The sequence below is a fragment of the Ambystoma mexicanum genome, chromosome 9, assembly GCF_040938575.1.
Source record: "Ambystoma mexicanum isolate Mex_15411 chromosome 9, UKY_AmexF1_1, whole genome shotgun sequence".
Classification (NCBI taxonomy): domain Eukaryota; kingdom Metazoa; phylum Chordata; class Amphibia; order Caudata; family Ambystomatidae; genus Ambystoma; species Ambystoma mexicanum.
Window position 1 is genome coordinate 786,216,152 of NC_090931.1, and position 22,169 is coordinate 786,238,320.

General features: G+C 49.0%; 1 protein-coding gene across 2 annotated transcripts in view; it reads right to left on the reverse strand.

The window, feature by feature from the left end:
• PGAP1 (post-GPI attachment to proteins inositol deacylase 1) overlaps window positions 1-22,169 on the reverse strand; it is a 1,466,013-nt gene that overhangs the window by 946,196 nt on the left and 497,648 nt on the right. For both annotated transcript variants that reach the window (XM_069615724.1, XM_069615725.1), the window contains one exon: window positions 16,335-16,386. In XM_069615724.1, the coding sequence (XP_069471825.1) occupies window positions 16,335-16,386 (52 nt within the window). The remainder of the gene's footprint in view (window positions 1-16,334; window positions 16,387-22,169) is intronic.

Below are 22,169 nucleotides of genomic sequence, written 5' to 3' on the forward strand. Positions count from 1 at the left end.
CTCCATAGGAGAGACTCCCCCTTGGGGGACAAGGACTCCTGTTCTACTGAGGAACTCCCTAAGCCACTCCCTGTGATGGCATTCATGGGACGATCTCATATGCAAAGAACAAACACTTTTAGAACATTGGCTGAAAAAGAGAATAAAGTGTGTCCTATTCATCAAGAGAAAGGCTCTGCCGCTTTGAGAAAAAGCCTCCAACTAACTGCGATGAGGAGGTTGAAGAGAGAGGACATGCTGAATAAGGGTGAACAAGAGGAACACATATGCCAGCAGGGGAGGCCCTCTGTATGCGTAACACCTCATTGAGGCGGAGCCGAGCAAATCAGCTTAGCCCACGGAGTTCAGATCTACTCAGAACGTGAGAAACAAATCCTGAAAAATCAGCGTGTGCAGGCAGAGAGAAGAAGATCCCAGGTACCGGTGGTGGCGTGACCACAGCGACTCTGTGGGGGGCAGGCTGCCCGAGGAACGACGCAAACACCACCCGGTTGAGAGTACAGCAACTTTTCCTGGTAGTAGAAGGAATACCGGGACGTCGAGCGGAACGAATAAAGGACGCCGGTGAGAGTGAGCCAACAAAGAAGGGGAAGGAAGAGAATGGTCCAGAGCGACAGGAGGCCACAGGGGACTCGTTATGGATGGAAAGAAACTCGTCCTAGTGAAATTGACAAAAGCATGAACATAAAATTTAGAGAAACTCATCGCAGTAGGATTGACGAAACGCTGAATACAAAACTGATGAACTTGAACTATAATAATCTAAGAAAGAGAACCACGAACACACCAGGGAATAAGTACATTAACTCTGCAGTAACACTTCCATGGGAAGAGAGAAAATACCATGCAATCTAGGCAACAGAAGCCTATGAGATAAAAGGTACACAGTAGATACCACAAGTTACAAAGGGGGAACATTAGTAATCCCAAAGAGATACCCCATCCAAGAGAGGACATATTTTAAGACTTTTATAAGGCCCAATAGCCTGGATGAAAGGACCAATCCAAGTTCAAGAAAAGACTTGTGGAGGACAGCCCACAAAGGAAGGGGAAAAGGCAAAACCAGTACACCAGCGGGAGAAAGGAGTCATTCTCCTGACCTAAGTTTGTTAGATTATTTGTAGGGTAAGTTAGGGTTAGAGTTTTGGACAGCAGACTTTTCATTTGACCATTTCTTCACGACTGACTAGTATTTTAGTTATTCGTATAGATAGGGAACACCCACAGTATTAGGGAAAAATGGGTCTTATTCCTAAGATTTAATAAACCCATATTGGAAATGTCCTCATAGTGTCCGCGTCCTCCTCCTGACCCGGCAAGACCCCACTGGAGTGATCTCATTCTCAGACTGGCCTCTGAAACCAGAAAAATGCTGCATGCCATGAAACCCATCAACACTAAGTCCAACGCCGGCAGAGTATGGGCGTTTTGAAATCTGGTGAACATCTGCTGGATGTTCCGCGCTCTGACCTCGGGGGTGGGGGGGTGGTGGAGCCTTTTTCCCATGGTGGAGTTCAGGACTGCTCTGATAAACTGGAGCATTTGTGAAGGTGTCATCTGCTCCTGATAGCGGGCCCGTTCAGCCAGTCGTAATGCCTGGAGGGTATGCGAAAGTGTTACCGTCTTGAATTCGTCTTTTCTGAGAAACTTGTTCAAGTGCCTCAGGTCCAAGATGGGTCGCAGAACTCCGTCCTTCTTTGGTACTAGGAAGTACCAACCCTGGTTCCTCTTCGTTAGAGCCACTGACTCCATTATGCATTTCTCCAACAGAATATCAATCTTTTGCTGCAGAAGAGGATCCGGAGGCTAGGGCAAATGTTTGGGGGTCGACAGGTAGGAGGGACGTCTGATAAAAGGTAGACAGTACTCTTGTGAGACTACCTTTCTAACCTACGCATCCGTAGTAATGCTGTACCATAAACCGGAATGCTGTTTCAGATGTCCTCTCACTGTAGTGGTATGCTAGTGCTATTTAAGAAGGTTTTGCTGTTGCTGCTGAGCCAAATGGGACAGAAGCGATGACGGCCTGCACAGTCTTTCCTTCCCCATCCCTTTAGGGTTTAGCAAATCGCCATTGCCTTGCTGGGGGTTGACATCTTCCTTTTTTGGCCAAAGGAGCCATAGTAGCGAAAAGGTCTGGTTTTCCATGTTGGGGTCCAGACTGAGTTATCCTTTGGAAAACTGCGGCTCTAAAGGATTTGGCAGCTGCCTTCCAAACCTGCAATTTTTCCAGTCCATCATCGACCTTGGGGCTGAAAAGAGTGAACACGTTTAAAGGCATATCAAGCCGTCTAGCTTGAACATCTGGCATGAAACCAGAGTTTGTGAGCCATGAAAAGAGCTTTAGCACTGAGCTAATGACCATTGCTCTGCCTAAACAATCAAAGGAGGGAGGATAGCTCTGTGGCAATGCATGGGTCTTGGAAGCAAGACCCCGCTGAGCAACACAGGTTCAAATCCTTTATCTGCGCTTAAAAACAATCTCGGGATTAAATAACCTGCACTTGCACAATCCAACTGTACAAGGCCTAGTAGGATCGCCCCTCCCCCCCGGCTCTTGCCATGTTGCACCTTGAGGCACACGTGTATATGTGCATAATAAATGACCAATACAAAAAAAGGTATCTAGACCAGACTTAAGGCCCCTACACATAGCCTTCTTACCATCTGTGATAATTTTAAGGAACCTCTCCCTTTTCTCGCCATCCAGAATAGCTTCTGCTGCTTGCTCAATGACAGCCCACAGAGTATGGGTGTATTCATCCAATGCACATGAAGCACTGACCACTTCTTTTCCCTACGCAAAAACGTTTTTGCCAAAGCATTGACTTTTTTGTTGTCTCTGTCCAGAGACAGGGAAGGGTAGGCTGCTGATTTAGCCCTCGAAGAGGCTGTCTGGGCTACCAGACTGTCTGGGCTTGGGTGCCTTGAGAGGAAGCCAGGCTCCGAGGACACTGCCCTGTCCTTCTTGGCAAGGTCACCTCTCACTGCTGGTGCCGTGCAGGGCTTTAGCCATAGCTCCATCAAAGGGGCCTTTAAAGACGCATGATAAACAAGAAACGGTTGCTTTTGTGGTCCCTTATCTAAAATGTCTGTTAGATCATATTCTGTGATATTTTTGATTAGGGGCACCAACCAAGGATTTCAGTAACTTTCCCCATTACTGACTTATAGGAACGATTAGGGTGAGCATGGGGGTCTTGGTGATACAAATCTATCACAGGAGAACTGTATAACCCACTAGCTACCTGGAGGTCAGTGGCCAAATCGTGGATCATTGCCTCCTACAAGAAGAATTCATTAGGAGGTCTGGTAAGGTTGAAGAGTTCCAATCCAAATAGAACTTGGTCTCCGTCCTCATTGAATATCCTCTGAGAGGAAGACATGAAGTCTTTCCTGGACTTGGACCTCGAAACATATCTCGAAGTCACAGGATCCCCCACTTGAAGACAAAGGAACTTTTGAGAAAGGCGCTGAAGAGAATTTTTTTATTTCTTCAGCGTGGACTACGTCCCCAGGCTTTTCAAGCGCACAAGGGGAGTCTTTCATGAGAGTCGCTGCTGGCTTTGTCAGGCGCAGGGAGCTCTGAACTCTTTTTTGCCTTCGACTCTGAAAATGTTGACATCGCACGAAAATGTTCCCATTTCTTTGCAGGGCGGATTTAGGCAGGAACCTTACACGTGTCTTCGACTTCCGTCTTCTCCTCTTCTTTTTCAAAAAGGATTAAGATGAGTGATGATAATTACTCTGGGAGTGTAAACTCCTATGTTTTCTCAATCGCTTTTAGTTTGTTCGGGAGATCGATCGGCCAATTCAGTTTCCTTTCCCTCTGAAGGTCTGGAGTAGCACTCCAGAGATTGAGGATGAACAACATCAATCTTGACTGACTGTCCTTCAGCGCCTTCGGTGTCATCGACTGACACGAGCTGCAATTGACCATCTCGCGACTAAAGCCGAGACATTGCAAACAGACCATATGGGGCTCCATCAGTGACATTTTCATGTTACAATCTTCACAGCGCTTGAAGCCAAAAGGCTTCAACATCGACATATTGACAGAAAAAGGTGAACACATCATAAAAAAATGGTTTTCTCTTAGGTGCAAAGTGTTCCGAATAAGCGTGCTGAGCATACAGAAAAAAGGAACTCAGGTCAGGGGGTGCAGTGCTGTCTATTTATACAAAAGTCAACGTCACGTCTGGTCCTGATGCCAAGGACTGTCGAGGGCTCTCAACAGTGAAACCACAGTGTGCCTCCTGGAGGTGAAAAACTTTCCAATGTTTGCTGTTGCTGCAGAATCATATTGAAGATGAGGAATCCGTCGGAGGACACGTAGAATGTATTTTTACAGGATGCACCAATAAAAAAAAGCTAAACACAGAGGGGAATAATCACTTCAATTAATAAGCCTGAAATAGTCTGGTAACAGGAAGATGAGACATATAGGACAATAGCTTTAAATATTAGCACATTGGTGGCTATTAGGGTCAAGAGTGAACAGGCTTGGCAGCTGCAAAATAAAACATTGTCTATCTGGAGGAGCATTCCTAAGCATAAAGGGTAGCAGGGGAAACTTACCAGAGAGACACTGTGTTAGCAAAGAGGACTCTCTTACCTAATGTGGCTGGAGGAGATGGCAGTGCTGAGTGGAAGGAGAAGGGAGTGATACATCTGAGGAATTTGGAAAGCGGTGCCTTAATATTGCTTATGGGTCTAAAATCAGACTTTGAAATAAAAGGGATTTCTACAAACATATGCAAATATGCTACGCGCTTCAAATGCACACCTCAGACCTTTCATATGGATAGGTGCCCTCTTGAGGGGCAACCGTTGAACGAGAAAATTGAAGGTAACATTCTTTCTAAGACATATTGACTTTTGTGGGGTTATCCGACAGACTCATTGCTGACCCTAAAATTGAAAGAGAAGGCAATCTAGGCCCACTAGCTGAAGCAGAATGGACAAATGCTATGGTGCGCCCAAGGAAGAGGTTAAGTTGAAGGTTTCATCTGAAACAGTTAAACCTTTTCCACCAAGTCTTATACAGCTGGCATGATGCCCCAACTTGTCAAAGTGTGGGACGGAGGAAGGGGACCTCTTACAAAGGTATTCCTGTGTAAACTGCAACAAGTCTGGGATGGGATAAAGGTGGCGATGAAGAAAGTGTTGGGTTGGTAGTGTGACTAAGTCCCTAGTTATAGGCTGGATGATGGGATGGGGGTGACGATAGGGCTGGATGCCACCACCCGCTCCTTGATGAAGGCCCCATAGGAGAAAAACAGAGGTTTCCAAGCCTTAGGAAAGTCAACTGTCAATTGAACCCGGGGACAGGATAAGAAAAGGCCCTACAAGGGGCAAAGACCACATAATAGGGGAAACATGGGGTGGGTGCGAAGGGGCGAAGGGTTCATCAGTGTTATCCCATCCAGTAGCCAGCAAGGGGAGTCTGAGCCCAGTAGGGCGACACCCCTCTCAGAGTAGAACATCTCTGAATTACCACCTGGTGAAATACCCTTCTAACCCACATAATGGCTTGAGCAGGCAGAATACATTTAATAGACTCACCCTGCAGAAAACCTGTTGCTCACTTCTAAAGGACCCTTACAGATTTCTTTGAGCTATGATAATCATGTCTGTAACATAAATGTCAATGTGAAGGCTCTACCTCTATGGACAGGATCACAGTGGTCACCGTTACTCGCAAAGCACAAACCAGAACACAGGACATTGTCCAGGAAATAGTTTCCATTGGATCTACTTAAGGAGCAGCAAATTGGATGTCCCACCGACTACTATCAATATCCAGCATTGACAATTGGTTTCATAAAAGAAATGATCAAGCAGAGAGGTCGCACAGGAATACGTCAGGAGCCTTAGAACCCAAAGACCCTGGCAATGCAAACGTAGCAGCAGAGCACCAAGAGCTGTGTGACTGGCCTATAGCAAACACAACCTGAAACTGAAAACCAAGACCGCAAATAGTCCTAGTGAGGGCTTAGTGCACGGCTCCAATGTGGGAACCAAATGCCAACAGCTAAGATGATAAAAACCATGAACCCCTACTGTGCTCCGCTCTTCAAGGACCAAGCGTAAGGGGCACATTCACGTATAGAAAGTTCCATAGCACTAAAGGTGAAGGGAGAGTTAGAGGATGGAGTTGGAATGAGAGAGAGCTGGCGGATGAGTGCAGAACGAGAGGAGAGAGGGATTATGGAGGGGTTGGAAAGATCAGAAGGTAGTATGGAACAGGGATGGGGAGCAAAGAGAGAGAAAGAATTGAATAGGTTGATGAGAGCAGGTGCTGGAGGAGGAGGAGGGCGAGAGAGAGAGAGAGAGAGAGAGAGAGAGAGAGAGAGAGAGAGAGAGAGAGAGAGAGAGAGAGAGAGAATAGAGAATCTGGATAAGAACGAGGAGCAGGAGGGGACGCTGAAGGAAAGAGTGAAAATGGTGGAAAGTAACCTGACAAGAGGAGTTCGAGAACAGCTGATGAGAGGGGACGGAGGCAATAGGACAAATCAAGGACAGGTCTGCAAGAAGCGGGTGTAGAGGGAAGCCAAGAGAGCAGTGTGGGGGGGGTGTGGCCTGCACGCGATCGATGCAGACGTGAGCCCGTGGAGCTCCGGCAGGCACCAAATACATCCTACTTAAATATCCTTATTCTGGCGGATTACGAACCGACTAACCGCTTGGATCGGACCGGTAAGGCGGCGGGCGCCGCCCGACCAAATTTGCTGATACCATCTGGCCGGGCAACCGAGCAATCCGAGGAGCACAGAGGGCCGGAACCCTGGGGACCAGACACCTAAAATGGCCGCCGCCGCCTGAGAGCGATACCCCTCCAGCTTCTGGAAGTGCAGCAGCGACTTCACGCGGCCGCAAAGCAGAGGAGGCACCAGGACCTGCCAAATAACCTCCCCCCGAAGCTCGATCCGAGGGACAGGAGGTGGGGAGCTACAAATATCCTCTCGCCCGAGGCCCGTGGAGAGGCGTATGTCCCCGAAATAGACTCCCCCCCGGGGTCGCGCATGCAGCGCGGAGTGCGGGATCCAAGAGGCGGAGGGTAAGCGACGCACCTCCCACGGACCTCCCTCGTAGCACGATCTGAGGGACAGGAGGTGGGGAGCAACAAACATCCACGTACCGGAGACCCTGCAGGGAAGCGTATGTCCCCGAAACAGACTCCCTTCCGGAGTCGCGCAGGCAGCGCCGAGTACGGGATTCAAGAGGCGGAGGGTAGGCGACCCAAACCCCCCGCCGGGAGAACAGTGGCGGAGCGTGCACCATCCACACACCTCTTCTGCCCATACGTGAGTTTAGCACCCGCAGCGGCTACAACTACGGGCCTCCTCTCTGCCGGCGGCCCAGAGCAGAGGGACTAAGTAAGGAGAACATTACCCGACACCCGTGAAACGGAGAAAGCGGGACTGGATCCGACGACGTATCTGTAACACACGGCAGGTAACTGGGCCCCATCCCCCCCCCCCAGCTGAACGATCCTCCTGGCTGGACCTGTGACACAGAAGAGGAGATATCGGGGTTGGGGGAGGCCATCCCCTTTCTGGGAAGACGCACAGGTGCAATGGGACTTCATACATACTAATCAGGACAGGACGGCCAGCGAATAGCGCGGGGTGCCGGCTGCAAGGCCCTGTCCGGGAGCACCACAGCCGCCATTGGGGAGAGAGCTTCCCCCATCGGTCACCTCTGCCTGAAGTCGCCTCAATAACACGCCATGTCAAAGCCCATAACACGATACCGGGACACAAGGAGTTAATCCATAGTAGAGACAGAGCACATCCCGGCGGACCGGAGGAGGGTAAAAGTAAGAGGAGGGAGAGCTGTTGATCCTTGCCACCCTTGATCCGGCAAGACTGACACTGCAGGCGACCCCACACCGGTTTAGCTACCAAGCTCAAGCTTCATAACCTCCGCAAAATGGTCAAAGACAGACAAAAGAAAATTTCCACTCAAAGCAGCATGGGCCAGTTTGCGGTCGCCACCGCCCCAGCTCCGACCGACCGATCGACGCGATCAAACTCCCCTGCAGGAGAAGAGGCTCTTTCACTTCGTGATGTGATGGCGGCGATCGCTAGTTCCCGCTTCTCGATGGAGATAAAAATGGATAGCATAGCGGCGGATGTTTCCTTCTTGCGCCATGACCTGCAGAAATTAACCGCCAGAACCGGGGAAGCAGAACACTGTATCTCTGAAGCCGAGGACAACATCACTGGGATCAACAGGAAGCTATCACAAGCCATAACCCGCCTCAAAACCCTAGAATCAAGGGTGGATGAGGGAGAGGGAAGGTCTCGCCGTAACAATGTGCGTATCCTCGGACTACCGGAGGGAGAGGGGGGGCAATGCATGGAACTATTCCTCGAACAATGGCTTAAGGACCTCTATGAACCCTATCCCTTCTCAAAATTCTTTTCGGTGGAAAGAGCCCATAGAATGCCCTCAGGCAAAAGGATCCCAGGGGCTCCACCTCGAACTATAATTGCCCGATTACTAAACTACTGCGACAGGGACGCTCTCCTGCAGATGTCGCGCTCACGAGGGACAATCACATATAATGGCTCGAGAATCGCAATATTTCCTGATTATACCCGTGAAGTACAGCGAGCGAGACAATTGTTTGAACCACTCAAGAAACAGCTGGCTAACATGAATGTAAAATACGGCCTGTTCTTCCCGGCGCAACTTAAGATTTACCACAAGAGAACGACAGTACATTTTTCTGATCCACAGGAGGCCTGGAAATGGGCGGAAACCCACATCGAAGGGGATTGGACTGCGGGACCAAGGAGACAGAACGGAAGACCCCGAAACGGGCCAAGGAGGGCCTCCCCGAGGAGGGACCCGGAAAGGGCCGGTCAGGACGCCCCGGAACAAGCAGCGGAACCAAATGAGTAATGTCCAGGCCACAAGCCCACACAAAAAGGAGAGCGTGACCCACTGCAGTTCAAGATACGCCGACCCAAGACCTCCGGCCCTACAGCACGCAATAATCCACCAAGAATTACTCTAACAGCTGGCGCAGGAGAAGCGACTCCCAGATGGGCTCCCCCCACCCCCCGGTAGGAACTCACACTTTTTGAGCTCTACACGCCAGCAGCGGCACTCCCCCCCCTTGTTGCATCTCTCAAAGGGGAGCCGCCTATATCTCTAATAAGTATAGCAGTACTACTTGGGGAATAGTTCTTAGTTGATGAGTTGACTGTCCTTTGACAGTGTGTTGCATTTGTATGTTCGGGCGACAGGTACTTCAAGTTGGGGTGGAGTATAGGGAGAGGGGTGAAAGGAAAAGTTTTTATGTTGATTTGTTAGTTCGGATCTATAGCATGTCCAAACACCGACCCAAATACAACCCTCTGCACATTATACCCTGCTGCACTACGTATCGGGACCATATTCCCGACAGACACACCAAGGGGAGGCAGCTCTCCCGACCAAAGTATCCTGCATGCCCTCCAACAGGAAGTTTTAGATGACACACCCACAAACACACCCACCACCGCCTGAAAGCCCCAGGTCCCTTAAGCTGCTCACTTGGAACGTGAACGGAATGGGCTCTGGGATTAAGAGACGTCTGATTAAGCAACTGTTGAATAGACATTCTCCCGATCTGGCCCTCTTATCAGAAATGCACCTAGCGGGAACACACTGCACCCTTTTCCAGAGAATTACAGGGCCGCATTCCATGCGGGGTACACAATGGGATCCAGGGGCACCCTTATCCTTATACACAAGAGGCTCCCGTTCTCTCCACAAGTTGTGGAATTGGACCCACGGGGTCGCTATGTACTCATCCTGGGCTCGCTCTGGGGAGAAACACTGGCCATTGTGTCAATATATTCCCCGCCCGGACTGGGCCAGGGATTACTGGAGGATGTCACCACTCTCCCAGGGAAACACCACCCAGATCGATGGATCCTGGGGGGAGACTTTAACGATGTTATGTGCAATACCATGGATCGTACCCACCTTAGAGGGCGTGACCCGGATGCTCCCACGAAACTCTCCAACTTTGTGTCCGCCCTAGGCCTCCGAGATGTGTGGCGGGAGCTACACCCCCAAGGCAGAGGTTACTCGTTCCACTCCGGAGCCCATGGCTCCCTCTCTAGACTCGATTACCTCCTCGTCCCGAACACAGACCTACATAGGGCGATATCCGCAGAATTCCTCCCTCGTGGAATCTCAGACCACTCCCCCCTAATAATAGAAATACGAACGCACGCCGTGACCTCCCCTAGAACATGGAGACTAAACAACTACCACCTTGGATTCCCAGAATTGGTGGACCACCTCACGGAGGTGTCCGATGAATACTTCGGCATAAACGAACCAGCAGTGGATGACCCGGTAGTGGTGTGGGAGGCTTATAAAACGGTGCTGCGTGGGGAAATCATCTCCTGGGTAGCGAACAAAAAGAGGCGGAGGCTGAAATGATCCAGGCCGAAAACACGCATGTTGTTGACCCTACCCCGCAGACTCAAAGGTCCCTCAAATTAACCACAGAGACCCTCAGAAATATTATGCTGGATAATGCCAAGCAGGCCCACTGGGACACCAGAGCGAGGATATTCGAACTGGGGGACAAGGCAGGCAAAATGCTGGCCTGGCTGGAGAGGAGGGAGGAGGGGAGACGTCATGTCCGGGAAATTGTTGCCCCGAATGGTGTCGGGTACCAGACGGATGCTGAAATAGCAGAGGCTTTTGCACAGTTCTAAGCGGAACTCTACCGAGTCCCGACAACACCATTCGACCCGACCCTACTAGACGAAGTAACACTCCCAGCACTGACACCACAACAACGTGAGGAGCTGGACTCGGATCTCTCTGAATCTGAAATAGCCAAAGCCCTAGCGCAACTTCAAACAGGGAAAACACCAGGCCCTAATGGATTCCCGACCGAGGCCTGGAAAAAACTTGGAGGGAATAAAATAGCAATCCCCCTCTACAAGATGTTTCTCGGCGCCCGCGACCAAGGCACCCTCCCACCTGACCTATGTAAAGCCACCATTGTGGTCATTCCCAAACCCGATAAGCCCCCGGAACTGTGCGCCTCTTATCGGCTTATCTCATTAATTAACAGTGAAGCCAAGGTTCTTGCCAAGCTCCTTGCCAACCGACTGCAGTCAGTGAAAGGCAATGTGCAGGTTGACCCCAGGAATGCCCGTACCGAATGAAACCGCAAGGTTTTCGATACTTCGGGATCTGGGTGACTACAAACCTGACTGAATATATACTACACAATTTCCAACCGGTCCTTGATCATTTTGTCAATGACGTCCACCACTGGAGGCTTCTCCCTCTTACGCCCATGGGGAGAGCTGCACTCTTTAAGATGATGACTATCCCAAGGTTTCTCTATGTCTTACAGAATGCCCCATCAAAGATCCCAGACTCCGACTTTAAACGGGTTGAATCCCTCTTTCGGGAACTAATATGGGGGGAGGCCAGCCGAGGATAGCGCTAACCACGCTACAAAGATCGATCTGAGAAGGTGGGATAGGAGCTCCCCGCCTCCAAACCTATTATTGGGCTGCACAGTTGGCAGTGGTCAATGACCTGCTTCATGGAGATAGGGAACTCCCCCACATCAAGGCCGAGATTGCGGCCATGCACGGTACCGACCCATGGCAACTGCTATACCAAACTCTTCCGAGACCCCTTCCACCAACGACCATGACTCATATTATTGCGGTTTGGAAGCAGGCGCACAGATTTGTTGGGTGGGAACATAACGTAACTGTGGCACAACCCCTGTGGAGAAATTGCAACCTGCCCGAGATAAAGAAACTCCAACCATGGCCCCGATGGGTAAGGGTTGGGATTCTGAGGGTCGGGGATATTCTTGAGGAGGGGGATATAGCCTCGTTTGATATCATGCAGCAAAAATTACAACTCCAGGGCACTGAGCGATACCACTATGTACAGCTGGCCCACGCCCTAAGAAACCACATACCTGCAGGCACCAATGTCCCTGACTATACACCAATAGAGTGCAACATATTGCCAGCTTTCATCCCCACCAAATGCACCTCCATCCTATATAATGCTATTACATCCTTTGCTACGCCAGAACTCACGACCCTGAAAGCCAAATGGGAGGTGGATGTAGGGGTAATAGATCCAGAAGACTGGATCCAAGTACTAATGCACCCAAGGGAGGTGGCCATTTCTTCCAGGCTTCGGCTGGTCCAATTAAAGATCCTGCACAGGGTCTATTACCCCAGGACGATACTATATAGGTGGGAGAGAGCCTCGAACCCGAACTGTCTCCGATGCGGAGAAGAGGGGACCTTCTTTCACATCCTTTGGGCATGCCCCCGAATCCGTACCTTCTGGAATGAATGCTGTACTGTACTTAGCAATGTTTTGGCGTGCCGTATACCACTGGACCCAAAAAAAAAGATTCTCATTTTGGGTGTTCCGGATGAGATTGCACTTAACAAATGGGGCAAACTGCTCTTGAACACGGCAGCGGGATTGATGAAGCGCAATATAGCGCAAAAATGGGGAGCCCCGGAGTCCCCAACGATGGAGCAATGGGCATCTGACATGAACATTTGTGCAACTATAGAGCACAGAGTATATACTGCCAGAGGCTGCCCTACCAAGGCGGCTAAGATATGGGGGAGGTGGGAGGAAGATGGACCTTAGATCCTGTTGGACCCTGTTGTATGCAGTGAGGGGGATATGATTTAATCGCACTAAAGACCCAGGGTAATGTCATGGGTGATTGATAACTGATCTGTTAATGATGGAATTTTGAAAGGACATGCTAGTCCACACATGTTGTTGTGTCAATGATAATGTAAAACAATAAAAAATGTTTTATCCCAAAAAAAAAGAGAGCAGTGTGGTGAATCAGTAGTGATTCCCACAGAAAACCTGGCATGGGACCCTTCCCATGTTGCCTGGGATAGGCAGACACTTCCTGATCCTGTCCCTTGGGGTGCTGTTCTGCAGGAGGATCACATGAGGGGGAAAGAACGGGGCCGAAGAAATGGGATAATAACTTAACGAACTTCCCCAGAGACCCTACATTATTAATGACTTATTTTGAATAGGAGATTGTCAAAGAAAAAGCTAATTGTAACATTGGGGTCATCAAGTCGCACAATGCCGAAAGTACTGGGATACGGAAGAGGGACATGGAGGCATTAGACTGCAAGACGCAGTCTAATGATTTCAATGACACACCTGAGAGGGGCTAAGAAGTATAAAGAGCCCCCTCAGGTGCAGGTCAGGGGTTGTTGTCATGGTCACCATTGTTGCAGTAGTAATAGTAGTAGCAACAAAAGGAGCAGAGGGTGGAGTACTGTTCGTGACTCCACGTCGCAACAGCAGTCGAGATTGAGAGGCAGAAGAGACGCCAGAGCCACTGCATGCTGGAAAGCAGATGCCAGTTTTGTGAGGGTCTCTGCCTTCACGTATTGTGTCTGCAGAGATTGCACGGCGGGAAGAGTCGTTACTGAAGGTTTTCCCCCTGAAGATGCCATGTGCAGAGACTGCGCATCGGGAAGCGTTAATTTGTAATGCTTTCCCCAAAGTGTAGTGTGCTCTGGTGGCAGGCAAGCACCGGAGCACTTCTGGAGGGAGGACTGCTCCTTCCCTGATCAGCGAGGACTGCGGAGAGCAGGAGAAAGCGACTTACCGGTGAGCGGGAAGCAGAGAGAGCAGCGTAGCGAGTGGACATGTACGCAGCACCCGGTGAGTTCACTAGTTGAATGTGACCCCGGAATGCTCTGTAATCGCCAACTGGCTCAAGTTTCTAATTTTGATTTCCAAACTAATTTTAAGAGACAGAATTTACGGAATGGGGCTAACTTTGCATACCAAAATAAGGCTTACCGTCTAAGGTGGCAGAATAAGAACATTGGGGGCAATTGTTATTTTGAAGATGATAAAAACCGCCATTGCCAAAGCCAAAGAAAGGTGATAGAAAAAGACCTTTACAGCAATCAATATTGCCCCAACCTAAATAGGGCAGTTAAGAACTATTGCAAATTCTATTGTCACCAAGAGGAGGAAGCAATAATTAAGAAATACCCAAACAAGCATTGCCCAGACCCAAAAAAAGCAAGGGTGATAAAAAAAAACATCATCAGCATTTGGTTTATGTAAGAGCGAGGAGACAAGTGTGGCAAAAGAGCTGCTCTCCTGATACCCAACACTCAGGAGAAGAGAAGCATAGTCTGTAATACAAGTGGCATAAACAGCATCAATGTCATTCCTGTTTTATCTCTGAAGTTGGTAAAACCAGAAAAGACTTTACAAAGTTGTTGTTACTAAAGTTGCTGAAAGCCCAAATGCTAAATATACCACTGAAGTACTCAAAGAAGTAGCAGTAGTTTCATTGGTCCTGACAGGAGAGTACACTAGGGCAAGAGGCCTTGTAGTTGTAGACCTGGCAGGTGAGTGGATCAGGTGGAAGTCATTGAAGTACTGTGGTGTGGTTAAAAGTATAGTGGCAAGACCACAAAAGCAAATTGTGAATAGTTGTGTAAAGCATCCTGACAAATCAATATTGCTGATGCAAGTAATTGGTGAAATATTACAGAATGATCCTGACATACGTTTTTTTTGTTGATACGGTTGAACTGTTGAAGTATTTTGGTTCTGAAGAAGAAGTTGTGTTGAACCTTTGGTTATCAGTGGAAAACTCAGATTTGTTATTGCTCTAGGTACTATTGGGAAGACCCATTGAGAGACTTGCTGGAGCAGGAAGAACATTGTTTTTCCAGAACTGTGTTATAAAACGTAACTTTCCTATTTTGTACTGTGATACAAAATGCCCGCTTTGAATCTGGGGAAGGGAACATTACCCAAATCAGAAGGAGAAGCAATTATGAAGTATACATTTAATATAACTGCGGTTTTGCTATATTTTGAAATGTCCTTACAATTAATTTCGGGTGTTTATTGTATTTATCAGTGTGAGGTACAGATTAATGTTGTTAGAGTATTTCCTTTAGTTATTTTGAGAGGCAGCGAAATCCTCTTTGGGGTAGGGACAATGAGGTATTTTTCAAAACCTTTTAAGTTAATAAAATGACATTTTATGAAAAACCTTCACAAAAGGTGTCCGCCTCACTTTTCTGACCCCTCACAGCAGGCAAAAATGGCTCTATTGTTGCAGGTGTTTGAGGTGGAAATGAAGAATCTAATACATTGGAGGAGAGGGCAAGAGCTTTGGGATTCTGGAGAAGGAGAAAGGTCCAAACCTTGGGGCACCCAAGGGGTAGGGCACCTACCACACGTCTGCTGGAATAGACTGTGGTATTCTCTGACAACGGCACCAGTAGGTCCGAGCCTCACCATTCATGGGCCCAGAGGAGCCTGGGCCCGTTTGTTAATGGTGTGGAGGCTACGCCCTGGACTCAGGCACCCCAAAGCTCAAAGGTGGTGGAACTTGTTATCAAGAAGAGCAGCATCCTGACTAATGCAACAAAGCAGTGACCAGTCAACCAATCCAAGAAGTAGTATTGGGCCCTTAAAGTCCCAAAGTCTGAGAGTGACTTTACTTGACTGCCAGGTGGCAAGGCCAAAGGGAAGAGCGGGGCGGACTACAGTCTTTAATCAAGCTAGAACGTCTTGCAGATGGGTTAAGTGTCCCATATCCTTACTTTCTGTCTACTTTAAATGCTTAGCATATTTTCTTTGTAATATAATCTTCTTTGAATCACATTCACTGTGTTTCGAGTTCTCTGTTGATCCCTAAGCTGTGATAGTGGATAGAGTGAACCCAAAAAACACAATTGGTTGTCCAGTGTCCTGATGGGCCTCCCTGTAAGTGAAATACTGTATGGCAGTAATTGATGCTTCATAAAATGCATTATTTATTTTTCTTTTCTGCACAGTAGCAACGGTATACGACACACAAAAATACTTTCCCCATTATGTAGTAATTTTCCTTCATCGCTTTTATGGAGTTTTGAATCTTTTACTATTTGAATTAATTTCAACTATCAATCTATTTAATTTGCCGTTGTTTTTCCCCACAATTATGTAAACAAAAAAGATGATTTTAATAAAAGATTAATAACCCAATTTCAATTCTACATGGAACACTAGCATTTCAAAGACCTTCTGTAATTTAGCAAATATGGATGACACATGGCTGACGGGCCATCACAGTGCAATGCTACCATCAGGCAGAAACAATTTCTGAAAAGAAGTCTCGGTTACAGATGCAAATTTCTTAATTTTGGGAAGAGGTTCAACAGCAGGAAGTTGCCCGTCAGTTTAATCTGAAATTTCAGCAGCTGCTAGAATTTAGCGGAATGTGCTAGTTTTTCTCTTCAAATTATACACAGAGGGCTTACCTTGATTGGTGGCAGCAAGTCTGTTTCCCAAGATAAATCACCAGCTCCTGAGCTGAAATAGGTGTAATCCATTAATACAAAAAGGTTTACAAACATTTTAGCAACAGTTCTACCCATTTCCTTCCATGCCACTCTTCTCTTTGCACTTCATTGGTGTAAAGCTTTCCTAGATCAGTGCATGCATCCAGATTGCTATTCCTCCCTACACTTGTTATCCCCAATCCTTTTTTTTGTGGGGTTCTGTAGGGTTTAGTGTTAGCACCCCTGTTTTGTTTAATGTGGATCTTATGCCTTTGGTCTATTTTATTCACACCTATGGTCTGAGTATTTCCGACTATGCAGTGAACACAAATAGCTGCAAGCACAGCCACCCACCTGCACGCATCTGCATTCATACGCCACACGATAATGACGCATCGCACAACACCTCTGCCACTAAAATGCAGCTAAGTTCCACGATAAAAATTTGGTCTAGCTGGACACATAATTAGTCTCCTAGACTCGCATACTCTCCAGACAGCCTTCACAGCACCATTCCACAAACCAGCTCTACATGGGTCACAAGAAGGGACTTAGCCACCCCTACCTATCTAAGTACTGGCTAAAATGCACACACGCATTGTAAAATCATCTGACCAATCTAAGTTCCTCTGACCAATCCCTCATACCTCAGACTTCAGTCTTCTAAGGGCGTTCACCTACAGTGCTTTAAGGCCATACCAGTGGGAAAATGTGCTATACAAATGCCATATTAAGTTACACTACACAGATCCTTCTTGGGTTGCAAGGAAACAATAATACGTTACTTTACACGCTGAAGATTTGCCTATAAAACACGGACACATGTTTAACCCCATAGGAAATAAATCGGGGTCTACCTGGGTTAATAAATAAATGCAATTGTTCATAGGGAGGACATCCCTGTCACAAGAAAACAAATGTGGGGAATAATTATAGTAAAGAAAATGGTATGCCAGTAATGTTACATGACATTGTGTTATTGGCAAAACATACTACTTTCATGGCGGTCATGCTTCTGTAACAATATGAATTGTGTGTTCTTTATTTTATGTAAAGTGCTGCAGCTATAAAATGTAAAAATGCTTGTGTTGTGAAAAAAGGGACCACCCTCTGGAGCTCTATCCCAGTGTCAGCTCGGAATGCCAGCACAATTCTCCAATTTTGCAAATCTCCCAAAACATGGCTCTTTCAACAACACCTGACCAAGGACTAATTTCAATGAACGCACATACCGACGCACAGACCTCACAGTCAGTGCTTAAAGTGGGCCGGGGCCTGCAGGGCCGGGCCCTGGCAGTCTCCAAAAAGTGGGCCGGGCCCCGTCCTACCGCAACATTGGCGGGATGCATTATCCCGTCGCGGCCGCAGCCGCGACGGGAGATGCGCCTGCAATGAAGTCAGGCAAGCTGACAGAAGTGGCAGCCAGCCACAGCGACACTGTGACTGGATGCCACTTCCGTCAGTCATAGTACCTGCGTCTGGTGACCCCTCGCGCGAGAGGTCACCAGAGGCAGTTACTGTCCCTTTGTTTCCCCAGGTCGCCGAGGCGTCTGTAACCCTCGGCGAACCTGGGGATTCCTCGACATATTTCGAGGTTTATAAAAGATGGCTTTGAAAGTACACATTTCAAGCCATCTTTTATAAAGCTTTGCCGATGTACAATGTTGTCCGTAGTCAAAGCTTTATAAAAGATGGCTTGAATTGTGTACTTTCAAAGCCATCTTTTATAAACCTGAAATGTTTAAAAAAGATGGCCTGAAAACTAGGCAAACCGTAGGGTATGCACACAAATATATATAAATGTTATATATTTGTGTGCGTACCTTACTATGGTTTGTGTACTGTGAAAGCCATCTTTTCTAAACGCAGAAATATGTAACATATTTCTACGTTTATAAAAGATGGCTTGCAAAGTACACAAACTATAGTAAGGTACGCACACAAATATATAACATTTATATATATTTGTGTGTATACCCTACGATTTGCGTACTTTTAGGCCACGCCCCTCCCACAAGCCACGCCCCCGAATGAGGGCCCCCCCCCTCGATTTCTTACCCCACTTAAAGCCCTGCTCACAGTACTGCACTACTGTTAAAATATACCAGTCCAAATCATGGACGTAATTTGTGGGTAGCCAGGGGTAGCAAGTGCAACCCTTGTGGTCGTAGCTGCTACCCCTGGCGTGTATCCCGTCAGACCTGGAATTGAGCTTAATTGCCTTTTAAAAAAAATACTTTGTTGTCTTCAATAGGGGACCCGCAACCCTGTTGAATACAACAAACTATTTAAAACAAGACGCAAACACCAGTATGCCTGCCTCGGCATCAGGTGCGGATGCGAAATCTCATGGTGGCTAAGCAAACGTCCCCCGGCCCTAACGTGCCAGCAGACAGCCAGGCACCATCCGCCAGGTCCCTCCTCAAGTCATGCAAAGTTTAAACGCAGTCTCCCCAACCCCCCCCACCCCCTTTGGTTGTGTGGGGACAGGGCTGCTCTGACTTTTTTTTTTCTCCAGTTTTGTAGGTGCTGGCCTGCTCTGCTCCGCATCGACTTGGTGGTGGCTTAGCATAGCCCAACTTGATACATTATCACTACTCTCTTGAACATGACATTCTTTTTTTTAATTTTTACGACAGTTACAGATCGCGAGACGTGGGATTCAAACTTGTGTTGCTGCGTTGTCTTGCTTCCAGTGGCGCCCCCGGTGTTATGTTCCAGCCCTCGGCGGGCGCGCACGAGAGCTGGAGGAGTAAGCTAGGCCGCACGGCCTGTGGCGCAGCGCCAGCGGGAGCTCCAATAACTCGCACGCACGCACACACGGGTGGATGGTCCCCGGAACTGCCTCCCGAGCGCGGGGGCGGGGCTTTTATGCAGCACGCCCTGCGTCACCGCGTAGAGGGACGCAGGGCGGAACATAACATTCCTCCTTTATTATAAAACAAACAAACATAACACTAATTTGCATCAACTGTGAGTGCAAACATCTGCTCACGCTCTTAACCAATGATCGTCCGGCCAGTCCGGCCATAGGGTCCGTGGTCCAGGCACTTCACACTACCACACATAGTCATTTAGCTTGGCCGGCGGTCTCGTGGCCGCTCTCAGACCGTACCGCCCTTCTCGGGGCCTGCACCCCCCCGGCTCCTGATCTGGCTCACCTTCACTGGTCATGTCCTCGAGGCCGGGGGCCTCCAGCGGTTCCCAGGTTCCATCCGCCGCTCTTGTCTATTCCGGGATGGACCTAGGCTCGTCTTCGCTGGGCTGAGCGTCCTCCTCTTCCAGATGGCACTCACTGTCAGTCCACAGGTTGCGAGGCACCGCCTTGAACCATGATGAGTTCCTCGTCACTCGACGGTGTCCTCGGGTCACAGTCACCATGGTTCCGTGCCGATCGCTGATGGTCCATGGCAGTTCCTCGTATCTGGTGTCGAGTTTTGATTTGGTGGGGTTTCGTAGCATGACGACTTGGTCCCCCACTTGGTGATCAGACTGCCTCGCTCTTCTCTTGCCGCTCATGTGGGCATTGGCACTCCTTCTCCTCATTTCCGTGCGCTCTTCATTGACCTCATCCGGGGTCCTGCTTGGATGGTGCGGAATCGAGGATCGGATGACGGTGCCGAACATGAGATCCGCCGGCGGTATGCCGGTTGTGCTGTGGGGGGTAATCCGATAGTTCCTGAGGAATCGGTAGAGGTCGATCTTCCATGGGCTGGCATTCGCCTTGGATACCCTTAGCACCTTCTTAATGGTTCTCATGAAGCGTTCGGCGTCCCCGTTGGCCTGGGGCCACCTCGGCATGATGTGGTGATACTTTATGTTGAGGTCCTGCAGATAGTTCTTGAATTCCTCCCCGGTAAACGGTGGCCCATTGTCACTTTTGATGGAGGTCGGTAGTCCGTGAGTTGCAAACATTTTTTCTATGGCTGGAATGACCACTTCTGCTGCTGTGGATTCGACTATTTCAACCTACGGATATCGGGAGTGGTCGTCAACAGCTACCAAGAGGTGGAGGCCTTCCCGTAGCTTGTAGAAGTCAATGCTGATGGCCTCCCACCGAGAGCGGCCGCGTGCCGCCGATAGAATTGGTTCTGGTTCTGGCAGGCCTCCTGTTATCTGACAGGCTAGGCACGTGCTGATGAGCGTCTCGACCCTTTCCTCGATCTGGGGAAACCATACCCTGTGCCGAATGCGGGCCTTCGTACTTGCCAGCCCTTGGTGTCCTTCATGCGCTAGGGCCACTATCCTGTCTTGCATTCTGAGAGGGATTGTTATGCGGTTACCTCTTAGTATCACTCCGCCTTCTGTGATTGACAAGTCTTGCCGGACGGTGAACATGCCGGACAGAAACCCTTTTGCTTCCGCTGTTCTGTTGTGTTTGTGTCTCATGAAGGTTTTCCAGTCCCCTGAGATTATGGCATCTTTCACTAGATTGCAGCAGGGATCCTTGTTGGTTTCTGCCTCGATGTCTTCGATGCTCACCGCTTTTGGCCTCATTGCACGAACCACTTGGCATATATGTTCCTCTGTCTCTTCGGCCACTTGGATCTCTTGTTGGGTTGCCGCTCGCGGGTGCCTCGAAAGGAAATCCGCAGGGTTTCCACTGCCTGGTTGGTAGATGAGATCAAAGTCGTATTGCTGGAGATGTAGTATCCATTTGGTGATCCGTGCCGGAGGGTGTGACGACGTTCCCATGAAGATTGGTAGTAGGGGTTTGTGGTCGGTGACTGCTGTGAAACGCCGCCCATATAGGTACAGATGAAAGTGCCTGCACCCCCACAGCACTGCGATGGCCTCTTTCTCGATGTGGGAGTACCTCTGTTCGGTTTCCGTGAGGGCTCTCGAGGCGTATGCTATCGGCCTTTTCTCCCCTTCTCTCGTCACCTGCATCAGGATGGCACCGAGCCCAACGGGGCTTGCATCCACGAATAGTTCTGTGGGCAGCTCGGTGTTGTAATACGCCATCTTGGTGTCGACGGACAGGGACTCTTTAATACTTTCAAACGAGTCTTGGCACTTCTGCCCCCAGTCCCACTTGGTGTTTGCTTTCGTCAGCTCCCGTAGTGGCTCTGATAGGGTGGCCAGGTTTCGAATTAACCTCCCGCAGTAGGTTGCCATCCCTAGGAAACTGCGTACTTCTGTAGGGGTCATCGGTGGGCTTGCCGTCTGGATGTCTGTGACCTTCTGGGGATCAGGGGAGATGCCGTGCTGCCAAACTTGTAACCAAAGAAAGTGATTTCCGATCTGAGGAACTCGCACTTCTCCCTGTGTATGGTCAGTCCAGCCTCTTGTAGTCTGCCCAGTAGGGTATGAAGCCTCTTGAGGTGCTCCTTCTTGTCGGGGGCGTGAATCAGAATGTCGTCGCTCACGTTGAGGACCCCAGGGATGCCCCTGATGACCTCCTGGATAGTTTGCTGGAATACTTCAGCCGCAGACGAGATCCCGAAGCTCAGGTGTTTGTATCTCCTTAGCCCCAGATGCGTCGAGAATGTTGTAATGTAGCGCAAGTCTCTGTGGAGTTTGAGTTGATGATACCCGCTTTCAAGTCAACTTTCGAGAAAACACAAGACCCTGTGAGGTCCGCCACGATTTCGTCGATCGTTGGGGTGATGTGGCGTTCTCGTTTGATGGCAGTGTTAGGTAGACACATATCAATGCAAATCTGGACCTTTCCAGGCTGTTTAGGCTTTCGCGTGACAACCATCGGGGAGACCCATGGTGTGGGCCCAGTAACCGCCTCTATGATGCCAGCTTCCTCCAGAGCCTTGAGTTCCTGTTCCACTTGTTCTCTCATGTGGAAAGGTGTCCTCCGAT